The sequence below is a fragment of the Myotis lucifugus genome, unplaced genomic scaffold (assembly GCF_000147115.1).
Source record: "Myotis lucifugus unplaced genomic scaffold, Myoluc2.0 scaffold_27, whole genome shotgun sequence".
NCBI classification, from domain to species: Eukaryota; Metazoa; Chordata; class Mammalia; order Chiroptera; family Vespertilionidae; genus Myotis; species Myotis lucifugus.
In genome coordinates, this window is record NW_005871075.1 from 7,864,177 (window position 1) to 7,878,302 (window position 14,126).

The following is a 14,126-nucleotide window of genomic DNA, read 5'->3' on the forward strand; positions in this document are numbered from 1 at the left end:
AGCGTGTCGAAAGAAGCAACACATCAGATTTCTACAGATCTAAGGGAGTAATTAGACTGGTATTTGAGAGTTAATAAACATAATGAGTACGTTCAGTGGAGTCCAAACTATAGCTTCATAAATCCATTAATACATATTCCTCCAGTGGCCAGAGTATTGCCAATGGCCTATTACTGGGAACATAACTGAAGAAGTAGGGAGAGCCCAGCCAGTGTGGCTCAGCGGTTGAACATCGATCTATGAACCAGAAGGTCATGGTTCGATTCCCAGTCAGGGCATATGCTCAGGTTGCGAGCTCCATCCCCAGTGTGGGGTATCCAGGAGGCAGCCAATTAATGATTATCTTTCATCATTGATGTTTCTATCTCTCTCTCCCTCTCCCTTCCTCTCTGAAATCAATAAAATTTTTTTTAAAGTAGAGAGTCGTATGTACAAAAAGCATTGAAAATGTGCTTTGTATTTAAGATAGCTTCATGCTCTTTTTCCAGATAACTAAAGTATATTTCTTGAAGTGCTGACTTTAAAAAAGAGTTACATTTTCCTTGGACCCACGATGACTGAATTACTTTGAGGTCCCCTCCCCCAAATAATCGGTCTCTTGCCGCTGTTAGTGTTCCCTCTGTCTCCTCCTTGCTGTCAGCTCTCACCTGGTGGGCAGCTGCTCTGACAGGGGACAGGCTCTGTAAAAACAATTCCACAATCGGAGGAGGAGGGGCCCGTCGGAGGACAGCCAGTGGAGGTGACCCGAATGGGCTCTAAACCCCGGGGCCAGCCTGCGGGTGAAGCCCAGCCCTCAGGGTGCTATGTCCCTGTCACAGCACCAAGAACAAATTCAGAAAAGAAACTGCAGTTTCTCCTTTTTCTTCACTCACCCGAGAGGCCTTTCTCTGTGTCGACAGTTTATTTTTAAAAGAAAATTGCCAGCTTTTAAAAAGACGGTGCTTATACTGAATTTAGAAAAGACACCCCCATTGTTGACATGTGATCATGGAAGGAGGGAAGCAGGGAGAGAGAAACATCGATGTGAGAGACACATGGATTGGTTGCCTCCTGGACCGGGGCCAGGGAACGAGCCCGAGACCCTTTGGTGCGCAGGCCAATGCTCTACCACTGAGCCACACGGACCAGGAAATTCGAACCCTCCGGGGTGGATTTGTCTTTGGAGGATGGAAGGTGGGATAATGCTATTATGTTTTTGCCCTGAATACAATTATAATTGTGGGTCCTTAGGAATTCTCATTTATGGGCTTAAAACATTACCTTATACATTGTATTCTATCTCATCTTACAGATACACAGGCTCTGTGACATTTAGTTTTTCAGCTGCTACAGCTGTTCCCACATCAGTAAAGTCGGGATAATGCCTGCTTCCTAAGAGTTTGGTGAGGCTTGGAATTTTGGAAAATACCTTGTGTAATAAATAGCAGTCTCCTAACAAATTATTACTCAGACCACCAAGGGAAGAGCAATTGAAAGTGTAAATAGGCAGCAAGTCTTTTTAACAATGAGGATAATTGGTTTTCTGCTTGGGGTTGTGGGGGGCAAAAGGAAAATGAACATGAGGATGCTGTGCGGTTGACAAGAGCTGGTCAAGTCCAGTCAGCAATTGGTGGGGTGGTTTCTCCCTTGTACACGGGAGAGGTGACATTGTCCGCTCCTGCCCACGTGCAGAGCAGAGGACCAACTGCATTGTGTGACCTTGGCTTCACCTTGTGACGTGCAAATGGCTGATGGTGGAGTGGTGGCCAGAGGATGTGCGTGACCTGGTTCTAGGAGAGGGGCTGAGAGGCGAAGTCCCTAACAGGAGGAAACTGCCTTGGAGCGCTGTCCCTGAGAGCCCCAGCAATGTCCCCTGCCTGGACCACTGGCATCCTTAAACTCTCGTGACTGGTACCATCTTGTGCTGCACTTCCTGTGTCTCTACTCCTCACTCCCCTCCACCCCCAGATCTCCCATATAAAATAACAATGCACCAGAGTCCCTCTTTTGAACGAAAGGATTCCCATTGATAAAAATAACATGGGATTGTTATAAACCATCCTGAGACCTGAGGGCCAAAGACAACTGTCCCGTCTTGACTTTGATGCCTGCAGTGCAAGCCCATGCTGGGAAGGACTGTGCGAGTTCTTTTGTAAAATGCAACCTAAACCACAGACGTGGCTCCTAACGAGGAACTTGAAATGACCCTTTGAAGGAGGATCCTTCAAAATAGGTTGCCCTGGTCCGTGTGGCCCAGTGGTAGAGCGTTGGCCTGCGCACCAAAGGGTCTCGGGTTCGTTCCCTGGCCCCGGTCCAGGAGGCAACCAATCCATGTGTCTCTCACATCGATGTTTCTCTCTCCCCCCTTCCCTCCCACTCTCTAAAAAATCAATGGAAAAAATATCAAGTGAGGATTAACACAATAGATATATAATCTGTAGGTTCGCCTCATACAGTGTAATTCATTAAATATTGAGCACACGAGTCAGTTTCACTGATATGAGTGTAGGATCTGTGTTTTGATTATGCCACCTAATTTGAATGTGCAGATCCCCATGGTGTGGTCAGCAGGGCTCCATCAACGTGAATTCTGCCTCCGCGTTCTGTGAGTAGGCACGGCCAGTGCAATTATTAGGGAAGTCACAATGGTTTCACTTTTATGGCCATCAAAATAGTATAATTACCACATATGTTGCCCTAACTGGTTTGGCTCAGTGGATACAGCATCAGCCTGCGGACTCAAGGGTCCCAGGTTCCATTCCAGTCAAGGGCATGTACCTTGGTTGCGGGCGCATCCCCAGTTGGGGGTGTGCAGGAAGCAGCTGATCGATGTTTCTGTCTCATGGATGTTTCTAACTCTCTGTCCCTCTCCCTTCCTTTCTGTAAAAAATCAATAAAATATATTTTTTTAAAAAATAAATACCACATATGTTCATGTAAAAACACATTTTCAGCAATAAGTAACCTTTTGGGAAATGAAATGTGCTTGTGCTTAGTCAAAGCCTCAAAAGTATATTTAAAAGAAAAAGAAGGTTAAGCTGACTTACTGTATATTTTTGCTGAGTCCTCACTTAACTTCATCCATAGGTTCTATTACTTTAAGTGAAATGACTTATAATGAAACCAGTTTTCCCACAGGCTAATTGATACTTAAGTTCCTAGGGCATCTCATCGGCATTGAACGAAACCACGTTATTTGGGGGCCGGCTGTAGGTGCATACCATGAGGACGAAAGCTTTCTGCCTCATTTTTATCACCTTCCTTTCTGTTGTCACTTTTCCCCGCCAGGCCCAGATTATATCAAGCAGAGATTTCAGGAAGGTGTCGATGCTAAAGAAAACCCAGAAGAAAAGGTACCGGAAAAGCCCCCTTCGCCAAAGGAATCTCCTCATTTTTACCGCAAAGGCACGACACCCCCGAGCACTCCCGAGACGCATCCCCGACAAAGCCACTCCCCCCAGCCTTCCCCCCAGCCCGTCAGGAAGCAGAACCCCAGCTCAGGGGCCAGACTCAACCGTGACAAAAGGAGTGTGGCTGATGAGCAGGTGACGGCCGTCGTCAGCAAGCCCCTGATGGCCAAGGCTCCCTCCAAGGAGCTGGGAGCCGCCGTGCCCCAGTCCAAGTACTCTGGCCGCCACCATGTCCCCAACCCCAGCAACGGGGAGCTGCATTCTCAGTACCACGGCTACTATGTGAAACTGAACGCCCCCAAGCACCCTCCGGAAGACGTGCGGGAAGATGAAGGATCCGGCCACTCTTCCTCGGCGCTGGTACACAAGCCGACATCCAACAAGTGGAGTCCCCCTAAGTCTGTGACAAAACCAGTTGCCAAAGAAAGCAAAGCTGAGCCAAAAGCTAAGAAGTCTGAACTTGCCATACCAAAGAACCCAGCAAGCAACGATGCGTGCCCTTCTTCGGAAAAAGAAGCCAATTCAGTAAGTTGTCCGAGATGGGTTTTCCCCTCCTGTCCTCACTCTGGTTCTTTGGGGGAGCAGCATGGGGTGACTTGCACCCTGATGGCAGCGAGGCTCGCAAAAGTCCTGCCACGCACGGGGCTGTTTAGAGTAGCTCTGAGCCCGTGTGTAGCTGGAGACAGGAAAAAGCTTTCTGGACAGAAATTCCTCCATGTTCAGCCAGCCAGCCAGCCACCCACCTTAGACATCCTTCAGGTAGGTTAAAACACGCCCGGCTGGGGCGGCATCACTCCTGGTAGCTGTCTTAGTTGGGACCGCTCTCCCAGAAATACCATAGATTGGGCGGGGAGTTCCAAGGTCGAGTCCCCGGAGATCTGGTGTCTGGTGAGAACCCACATCCTGATTCACAGGCCATCTTCTCACCGTGTCCTCACCCAGCGGAGGGAGAGAGAGAAAGCAAGCTCTCTGCCTCTCTTTTGTAAGGGCACCAACCCATCAGGAGTTACCGGGCTCTGCCCTCATAACCGAACTACCTCCCAAAGACCGCCATCTCCAAATGCCATCGCATGACATTGGTGGTTACGATTTCAACATCTGAATTCTGGGGGGACACAAACATGCAGTCCAGAACGAAAGCTGACTCCCCGATGGCTACAAAGCTCAGAGCTCTAGCTAAGAAGAGTTGCTTCACCACCATTTGCTAAGCTCTTCGCCCACCTTTTGACTCCCCAAAACAGTCAGTACCTTTAGACAAAAGAACTTTTCTAGCAATTGTGAATTATTTCGTTTGGATTTTACTTAATTAAAGCCAGGTTTCAACTGTTTAAAAAGTTGACCTTGGTCTTCTAACCCCTCAGAGTGTTAGTGCTCCTGACATTTCATATTTCTGGTAGATGCTGGTTTTATCATCAGCCTTGAGCAGCTAAGGTTTTTGTTATTCAACCAGAAAGCTTTCAGTTATTGATAAATGTGTTCTCGATCACATGAGTTTGATTTGTCAATGATAAATGGAATTTGGATTTTACCAAATTCTATAGAATTTATAAAAGCTGAAGCAGAGTACTTGCTGATAGACAGTTGACTGACCTATTCATATGCCTTGGGAACAGAGGTGTTGCATGTTTAGCTTATGGTAGAAGCCACAGCCAACCCAATGTTTACTAGTAATTTCAGAGACCTATTTGCATAAAGGTGCGGGTTAATATTTTAGCAAACAAGAATATAATACAATCACCAGTTTCTTTTGTCTGTTTAATGTATTCACAGGTTTAAACAATTGAAATCCATCTTTTTAATTAACTTAGGTTTGAAACTTCTTAGGTTTGTTGACTTTGCTAATATCTGTAAACACTGGTTCCCACCCTTTTTTTCAAATTCTCATCTTTTTAATTATCTCAGTATATATATTAATCAGATTAACTTTCTGAGAGTCAGTCCCCATAGGGATAGATGGTTTTCAAAACAGAGTAACTTTGAGACTCTGATTATTCAATAAGCATTCTTTTTTTAGTTTTTAACATTGCTATTTCAATATCCTGATATACCTATAATATACATGATATCACTACTGAAATTGTTAAATGTAATATTTCACTTCTAATTTGGCTTTCAGAATTTTTACCCACAGCTTAATAAAGCCTCACATTTCTATTAGTATTAGTTTGCCTGATTTACAAGGGGGAAATTCAAACAGTGCCAAGCCCTACATTTGTAGCTTTGGGTTCCCAGAAGTGGGGTTCAGTTGACTTCCAGAACTGCCCCAGGGGAAGCATATGCCCTGGTGTCTTACAATCGGGTGAGTACCTAGCTCCTATCTGTAATAGTTCCTCTATAAACTTCATAGCCTCCTTATTTAGAAAAAGCATCTGTTTGACTTATGTGCAGAATTGTGATTCTTGGAGTTAGCCAAGCATCTCTCAGCTCAGTAGGCTGGTCTCCCGGGTTCCCTTCCGCACCCCCAGGAGGCAGAGCAGCTCTCACCTCTGTCCGCCATGGGCACCAGAAGTCAGGATTGACGTGGCACCTTCGTGGGAAGATTTTAACAATTAACCTTCTCTTTCAAATAATAATCAAAAGCTGTCTTTCACACCCTGATCACTGTTTTCTTCACAGAGATGTAGGAAGTGACAGAATTACCCTCAAGTTAACCAATGAACAACTTTCAATACCAGGGAGACCCTAGCCAGTTTGGCTCAGTGGGTAGAGTGTCGGCCTGCAGACCAAAGGGTCCCAGGTTCGATTCTGGTCAAGGGCACAGACCTCAGTTTCAGGCTCCACCCCAGCCCGGGCAGTGTGCAAGAGGCAACCAATCAATGGTGTTTCTCTCATATTGATGTTTCTCTGTCTTTCCCTCTCTCTCCCACTCTCTCTCTGAAAGATCAATAGAAAAATATCCTTGGGTGAGAATTAATTAATAAAACCGGGGAGTACTACAATTTAATACAATTTTAGATTAAAAGACATTGTATAAGTAAGAGGTTGATAAAATAACAACTTGGAAATTCATAGGAACATTCACACTAAAGCAGACATTTGAGGGAAAACAACACCGAATCAGCCAGTGCTCTTTGTGGGCAGCTGGCAGATCCGGTTTGAGTCAGAATCGCCCTGTGTAGGGTGGCTCACCAAACCAGATCTAGAATTCCAACCAGCTTATGGAGACAGGATAGGCTAGTGGCTGAGGGTGTGAACTGTGCTACCAAACTTCCGAGGTTCAAGTCCCTGCTGTGTGGCCTGAGGCAAGTTTCCTAACTGTTCGGTGACTTGGTTTCTTCATCCTCTATCATAGGGTTGTTGTGAAGATTAAATGAGCTAATACTTATGAAGTTCTTAGCCTGGTACCTAGCACATTGTGAGTGCTCAAAAGCTATTATTAAATTTGCTTCAACACTGTACTAGCTGAAGCATAAATAGTTGATAAATACAGTAAGTCCTCACTTAACATCATCAGTACGCAGATAGGTTCTTGGAAATGGCGACTTTAAGTGAAATGACCGGTAACGAAACCAGTTCACCACAGTCTAATTGATAAAAACAAGAGTTTAAGTTCCCGCTATTTCTGGTCACAAAACCATCACCAAACTTCTAAATAAAGACCCAAAACACTTCTAATATTCAACACTGAGATAAATGTGAGCTACATACATATGTAAGAAAGATGAATAAAAACAAGTACTATCATTCTTTAACAACCTACTCATTCCAGTTCAGGGTCCTGGGTGGCGGGAGCCTGTCCCAGCAGCTCAGGGCACAAGGCGGGACCCACCCTGGACAGGATGACCTTCCATCATGGGGACAGTGGAGACACACAATGCATTCAGGAGCACGCCTTTGGGATGTAGGAGAAAACCCACACAGACAGTGGCCCTGGCCGGGAATTGATTTTTTTTTTCCTCCTCCATCTTATAATGAAACCATGTTGAACAAAACGACCTATTCGAGAACCTGCTGTCCTCCAGTATTCTCTGATCACCCTCAGGATCATCCTGGCTATTGACCCCCTAGAAATCTATGAAATCTTCTGGAACACAGGCTAATCCCTGAGAGCAAATGAATTACTTGAGTCTGAGAGGGGGAGCCATGGCAGTGATTACTTTGTAACCCCCTGATGAAGTTTTGTGGCCCCTGTGGGCAGGGGTTGCATGTAGACTCACGTGATACCACAATATTTTGAGGATTTTGCAACCTGGCAACTTGGGTGGGAGACAGTAGAAGCATCTGTAGAGCCTTGTCAGCTAGAATGGTGAGGGGTCTGCTAATTAAGAATCTCGACCCCTTCTAGAAACTGCCTGCCCTTTTTCCCAGCCGTCCCTCTGATCGGCTTCCAAGTTCATTTTGAGATTTGCCTGTTACTTCTTTTGAACTATTGAAAACCGTGTTTGAAAAACTTGTCAGGCCATGTTTGAACCACACACAATAAAAAACAGTCAATCTATATAATTAAAACTTGCTGTTAATACTAAACTAAGCTTTGGTCTGTTTTTGGAGAAGTTTTCCATTTAACATTAATAAACTATACTCTCTAGCAGGAAATTCCTCACCATTTTAAGTGAACTGATAGTCTCTTGAAAGAAAAAGGAAAAAAAAAAAGGTTGATTTCTTGCGTTAGCCATCCTTCCCATATTCTGACTTCCTGCACTTAATTTTCTAACTGCCTGAAGTTTTCTTCCAATCAGGACTTGCACTTTGCCCTGAAACAGCTTCCTTCAAGACACCTGTCCCAGTCAGTCTTGAAAAGCAAGACTGATTTTTTTTTCCATTTTGCTATTTTAAGCTACAACTGGCCACCAGTCATATTTATGGAACTTCACCTTAAAGCTTTGCACCCTGATGAACGCAGAGCTCGCGTCCTGACGTCTGCCTCTCAGACACAGCGTCCCAGAACTCACTTTCCACCTGGTTGCAGGTTGAACCTTTTGTTGCTGGTTTTACTGAATCACCTTTAAAGAGGGCACCGTAAATGGTAGGATAAGTGGGTGTGTCTATTAGAACATATTACAGGATAAATATATGGTCAACAGAAAAATGTCCTCTTCTTCTTCCATATCCCTGTCTTTGGGGATTGGGAATTAAACCTGCTGATCCCAGAGAGTGGAAACGATCCCAAAATTGGTAACACATTCGTGAGCAAAATCTAATCAAAGTTCATCGTATACATAGCATTTCCTTAATCTCCATGCTGTTTTGATGTTAAAAGATCATCTGAATTATCTCCTGGGTCATAAGAGTTTCCCACCTGATACATTCTAGGTTCACCGTGATTGAGAAGTTGCCTTGGTTAGTCCTCTCTTAATCGGTTACAGCACAAGTATTCTAACAGAAACACGGGTCCTTCCCAAAGTCTGATGTTTTCTGATACTAGAAGCATGGGGTACAGATGAAAATACCAATTTAAAGAAGTTGATGGGAAGTCATTATTTTTAAACGGAGGCCTGTGGCTTTCATAGGGATGTAGAGAAAAGGACACGAGCATGGCGTAAGCAGACCACAGTTTAATTCTAGTTCTAATTTGTTCAAACAGGCTGAGTTAACCGTGGGCAACACCCTCCCCGCTCTGTGAAATGGGACTAATAATCCCTTGTGAAGAATTTTTAAAAATAATCGACACAGGCATCTTGGCTCACTCCTGGCACAGGAAGACCTGCAGGAAATGTTTTCTTTTTTCTTTCATTTCCATGGGATTTAGGAACTAACAATACCTATGGCAAGGGCACCCACTTTTACTTCCTCCTTTTCACCTCCCTGATTGTACTAGTCCCCTGTTCTTCTTTTAATGCCAGGAATTAGTCTGTTCACCACATCCATGTCACCTGGAAAAGTGCCAGAAGATGGGAGGTTTTCATTAAACACTGGCTGCCTGAATGAATCGGGCAACCCTGTGTGTGGGTGCACAGTGGTGAACAAGGCAGGGCCCTGCTGCTGTGGAACTCAATTCACAAGGATGACAATAAAGCGTGAAGTATTAGAATAGAGAAAAATGACGCACACACTCTGACCTCCTCCAGGGAGGAGACCTCCTTGAAGGATACATGACCTAAGCCATAGACCCTGGGAGACGAGCACTGGACCAATGGCAGTTCCAAACTTACTCACCCCATGCCCCTCAAAATTACGACAAGACATTTGAGGACTAACCGTTTCATTGTGGTCTCGCTGGGTAGTCAAACATAGTGCAACTATTTTCTCATCTTTAAGAACAAAACTTCCTCCCCACCTAAGACATGAGACCAGTTTTAGAACACTTTTAATGCTATTTAAGAATACGATACTAGCCTGGCTGGTGTGGCTCAGTGGTTGAGCATCGAGCTATAAACCAGGAGGTCATGGTTCAATTCCCAGGCAGGGCACATGCCTGGGTTTCGGGCTCCGTCCCCAGTGGGGGGGATGCAGGAGGCAGCTAATCAGTGATTCTCATCATTGATGTTTCGGTCTGTCTCTCCCTCTCCCTTCCTCTCTGAAATCAAAAATATATATATTTAAAAGAGAATAAGACACTATTTTAATAGTAAATACCAAGATCATGTCTTTGTAATCAACAAGGCCAAGCTTGGGCAGATCTGAAAAGGTGGGTCATATAAGGCTGGTTTGTTTTTGTTTTGGGTTTTTTTGTTTTCTTATTGAGAGAGAGAGAGAGAGAGAGAGAGAGAGAGAGAGAGGTGAGAGCATAAATAACATGGAGTTTGGCTCCCTCCTACATGCCCCCTACCAGGGATTGAGCCTGCAACCCGGGCATGTGCCCTGACCAGGAATTGAACCAGCAACCATTCGGTGCACAAGATGACACCCAACCAACTGAGCCACGCCAGCCAGAACTGGTTGGTTTGTTTTTAAACAAGCCAACCCAGTTTGGGTTCCTTGGGCTGTGAGGTATTTATTACTGCAGTAATTTATCAAACTAGGATGCTGCAATTTCTCCAGTATAACTTGACCTCTGAAAGGTTAGGGTTATGAGCAGAGAAACAATAAAATTAAACCTGTACAATAATGTCTGAAAGTGTTCAGCTTCCCACTTGTAGTTTTTCATTTTAAGGACGGGATAGTGTCCAAAAAAGACGCCCAGAGAAGGCAAGAGTCAGAGAACCTTATTTTGAGTTTTCCCAGCGTTTTTCCTGGGAGGCCTCACTGTCCTCCAGGTTTCCCTCCCACATGCCTCCTGCCTTTCTGAGGAAATAACTTCCCTGTCTGATTTGCACCTTCACAAGCGCCTATCCAACCCTCAGCAGTTCCTAACCTTTTAGGGGAACTGTGTCTCCCAGGCTGCCGCCCAACGTTTCCAGGTGAATGTAGCAGGTTGTTTTTTCAGTCCTAGTTTAGATTCAGTCAAGGCAGGATTCATTTTTAAGTGAAAGTTCAGAGATGGCTCCGTCTAAATACGGCATTGCTATTTTTAGTTTACACCTTTTGTAACTGCTGTCATTATTCATGCCTCCTTTACCGCAACTGTGTTGGGTATTTTTATATTTTTCGTAATTGCTCTTGTGAGCTAATTTATGTACCGCTATTAAAATGGAAAAGTTATGCTTGTTTTGTTCTGTTTTATTTCCAGGGCCCTAATTCAGTCATGATTGTCCTTGTCATGCTGTTGAATATCGGGTTGGCCATTCTTTTTGTTCACTTTCTAACTTGATTGGAGTTAGGAAAGGTAAGACTAGCCTTGATTTCTATTGCAAACCACGAAACATAGCATTCTTGTCCCATGTTCAGATTCACATTCTTTTTAACAACGACACATTGTCCTTCACTTTAACTTTGGCTGTGCCTGAATGTGATTCCACATAGCTACTCCATGATATAACTGTTTTGACCCTTTGGTGGAGTCATGACAACTAGTAGTCTCAGCCCACAGTTCTGCCCAGTGGTGTCATCAGCCCTTTAAATGGCACACCCCGGTCAGACTCAGACCCAGGGAGGGAGGCTTGCCATTAGGATGGGCTCTCGAGAGAAAGGAACCTTGGAAAATGCGGCCAGAGGCCCTGTCCGGTCCCCGTGGGAGGGCTGTGTGGCTCTGGGGTCCTCTGGGAGCTGGAGCAGGCAGCGGGTTGGAGCGCAAAACTTAATAATCCTTCTTTTTTAAAATCTGCTGAAGCAGCCCCATCCGGCGAAGTTCCTGGCACTGGCTGCTCCATCTGTCCTAGCAGAGTGTGACTAAACTGGAAACGTATGGAGCTGCGTGTTTGGTTGTTGATGGGAGTCAACAGCTGCCTTACTATTTTACCATCTGACGTTGGCAGCAGGGAGCTGGGCAAACAAACGACCCGACCCGAGGAATGCGGCCTGAGGATTGTGTTGCTGCCGCCGCCTCTCCAACGCTCGCTCCCGTCTCGGTCCGAGAACGAGGCAGCAGCATCACTCAGCAGTCTTATGCCATGACCTGCTGCTTTCACGCCCCCAAACGTTCTGGGAGAGAACGTTGCGTTTGCTTGTGCACGACTATTTTTGCTGTTTATTTAAATATGATGATGTACGGTCACCTACCACGTGCGGTCCTGGCTGGATGAAACACCCACGTTGCATCTCAAGGAAAAGAAACAACAAAAGTCTAGAGAAAACGTGTCGATTTTGACAACAATACATCATTTTTGTAATGCCATTTAGTCTTCCTAAACCTTGGGTGAAAGGCTGTTTATCTTTAAAAGTTAGCAATTTGAAAGCATTATACCTTCCTAAGAAATAATTTAATTTTAAATATTTTTAACGTTACTGAGATGAGTTATTTATGCACTCGGGAGGTGCTAAATTCTAAAAACTGAAAGACAACAGAATTCTAAGAAGTCAGAATGTTGCATGGGTTGCAGTAATCGGTGTCTAAAGGATTCAGTTTCATTGCTGACGTACTTTACAACCAAATAGAATCTTGTCAGTGGCTATGTTAATTCCCATGAAAGTTAAGCAAGATGCTATTAATAACTGCTCTTCTCTTTCCCTTTATTTTTTCCCCCAACTGAAAATTTTGAATACATTCAGGTAGAGCATAAAGCTTTGTAAAATCACTGCTTCTCAATTTTATGCCTTTCATGTTTTTTCAAAGTCCTTTTTTAATTTTATTTCACATCTTAAAGGCTTAGACGTTTTTGTTTCAATAGTTGTCTTTCGCCGTCCTTTGTTATTCTGACATAATTTGATTGATTTTTTTTTTTTTGCTGTTTTACAATTTATTCTTTGTTACTCAGAAGCATGCCTACTTCGAGAAACTACAGGGTCTTTCTCAAAGTAATTATTTAAGAAGAAAACAGGGGAGGAAAGGTTTCTGTTAGATCTCTATGAAACATGACATTGTGGAGAGGGAGCTATTCCTGAACATTTTCACCATCTGCATGGTTTAATCCAATTCTCTTTGCCTTATTTGCTACCCTTTCAATGCGGAAGAGACCATTCACGTGTTAGCACAGGGGTGAACTGGGTGCTTGGTCACCTGCAGGGCAGTAACCCAGTGGTGTTTCTTGCAGAACTGCACTATGTTGAGAATCCTGGGTGTGACCAATATGGAATAAAGAAGAAAGCGGAAAGAGAGCAAATGAAAATTGCAACTTGTATATTTAATTATTTTTTACATTTTGCTTTGACTTGGAAATTTAGGAAGTACGTTTTTACCCAAGAAACGTTTTAAGTTCCTGTGTCATTCTCAATACTCTCACTTCTCCTTCCTGACCCCTTAGCTCTTTACGCTGGGAAAGCTGATTTTCTAAAAAGATAAAATATTTAATCTTATTAAGTGTTTATTTAAAATGTGTAATGCTTTGAAATAATGGGCTAACAAGATAACGAAAGGATATGTTTCTACAGTAAGCATGTTGGTTCCATTTATAAATATATGTATGATTTATAAGCTTTTTTAAAACAAAGCCCAAATTGTCGGTATTTTTCTAAAATGTGCACAGCTGTATTTTACATGAAAGGCTCTTTCTAAGGGGTTGTTATACTGTACTCTACATTTTGGACAGCACATGAAGTCTGCCAGTGTACTTAATAAAACATGACTTTGTTTATTTAAAGTTTCTTGCTGTGAAAAAAAGAACTCCCTACCTGTGAGTTCCTCTATTTATAATCCTTGAAACCAAAATGTATAACGTACAGTTTTCACAACTGTATTTGCTCTAATAAAAAAAAAGTTGGTTATTTAAAAAGTTGCAGGTGTGTCTCCTTTGTGCATAAACTACTGTCTGGAGTTATGTGGAATTTTGGTGTGCTGAAAGAAAACTGCTGAGAAATTAACAATAGAAATGATGCGGGGAGGGGATTGGGGCAGAAGGTAGCTGTACTACACGGTTATTTCTTTCTACATTTCTTTCATCACAGGCCTTCCAGGTAATTTTGCAAAATAAGATTCACTGCTCTGGTTGATGCCTTCATTAACACGTGAAGTGCCCACTATACTTTCTATCCGGAAGACAAAACAGGCGGGGCGTTTAACGTGTTAACTGGATCAGTGCCCTACCCAGGGTTTCCAGTTTTTTTTCTTTTGGTTTTTTAATACGTTTTTATTGATGTCAGAAAGGAAGGAGAGGTAGATAGAGAGATAAAAACATCAATGATGAGAAACATCACTCGGATGCCTCCTGCATGCCTCCTACTGGGGATCCAGCCTGCAACCCGGGCATGTGTCCTGACTAGGAATCGAACCGTGACCTCCTGGTTCATAGGCTGATGCTCAACCACTGAGCCATGCCAGCTAGGCAAGGATTTCAAGTTTTTAAGGAAAACTCAAAGTTGGAGTCAATTCCCTCCTGCATGGGA

At 43.8% G+C, this 14,126-nt stretch overlaps 1 protein-coding gene across 2 annotated transcripts in view; it reads left to right on the forward strand.

The window, feature by feature from the left end:
• JPH1 (junctophilin 1) overlaps positions 1–13,516 on the forward strand; it is a 77,893-nt gene extending 64,377 nt beyond the window's left edge. The window contains exons 3-5 of one of the 2 annotated variants that reach the window (XM_006086345.3): positions 3,268–3,914; positions 10,939–11,034; positions 11,479–13,516. In XM_006086345.3, coding sequence (XP_006086407.1) covers positions 3,268–3,914; positions 10,939–11,019 — 728 coding nt within the window. In that variant the 3' untranslated portion in view covers positions 11,020–11,034; positions 11,479–13,516. The remainder of the gene's footprint in view (positions 1–3,267; positions 3,915–10,938; positions 11,035–11,478) is intronic. The other variant, XM_023751972.1, reaches the window with a different exon arrangement.
• The last annotated feature ends 610 nt before the right edge of the window (positions 13,517–14,126 follow it).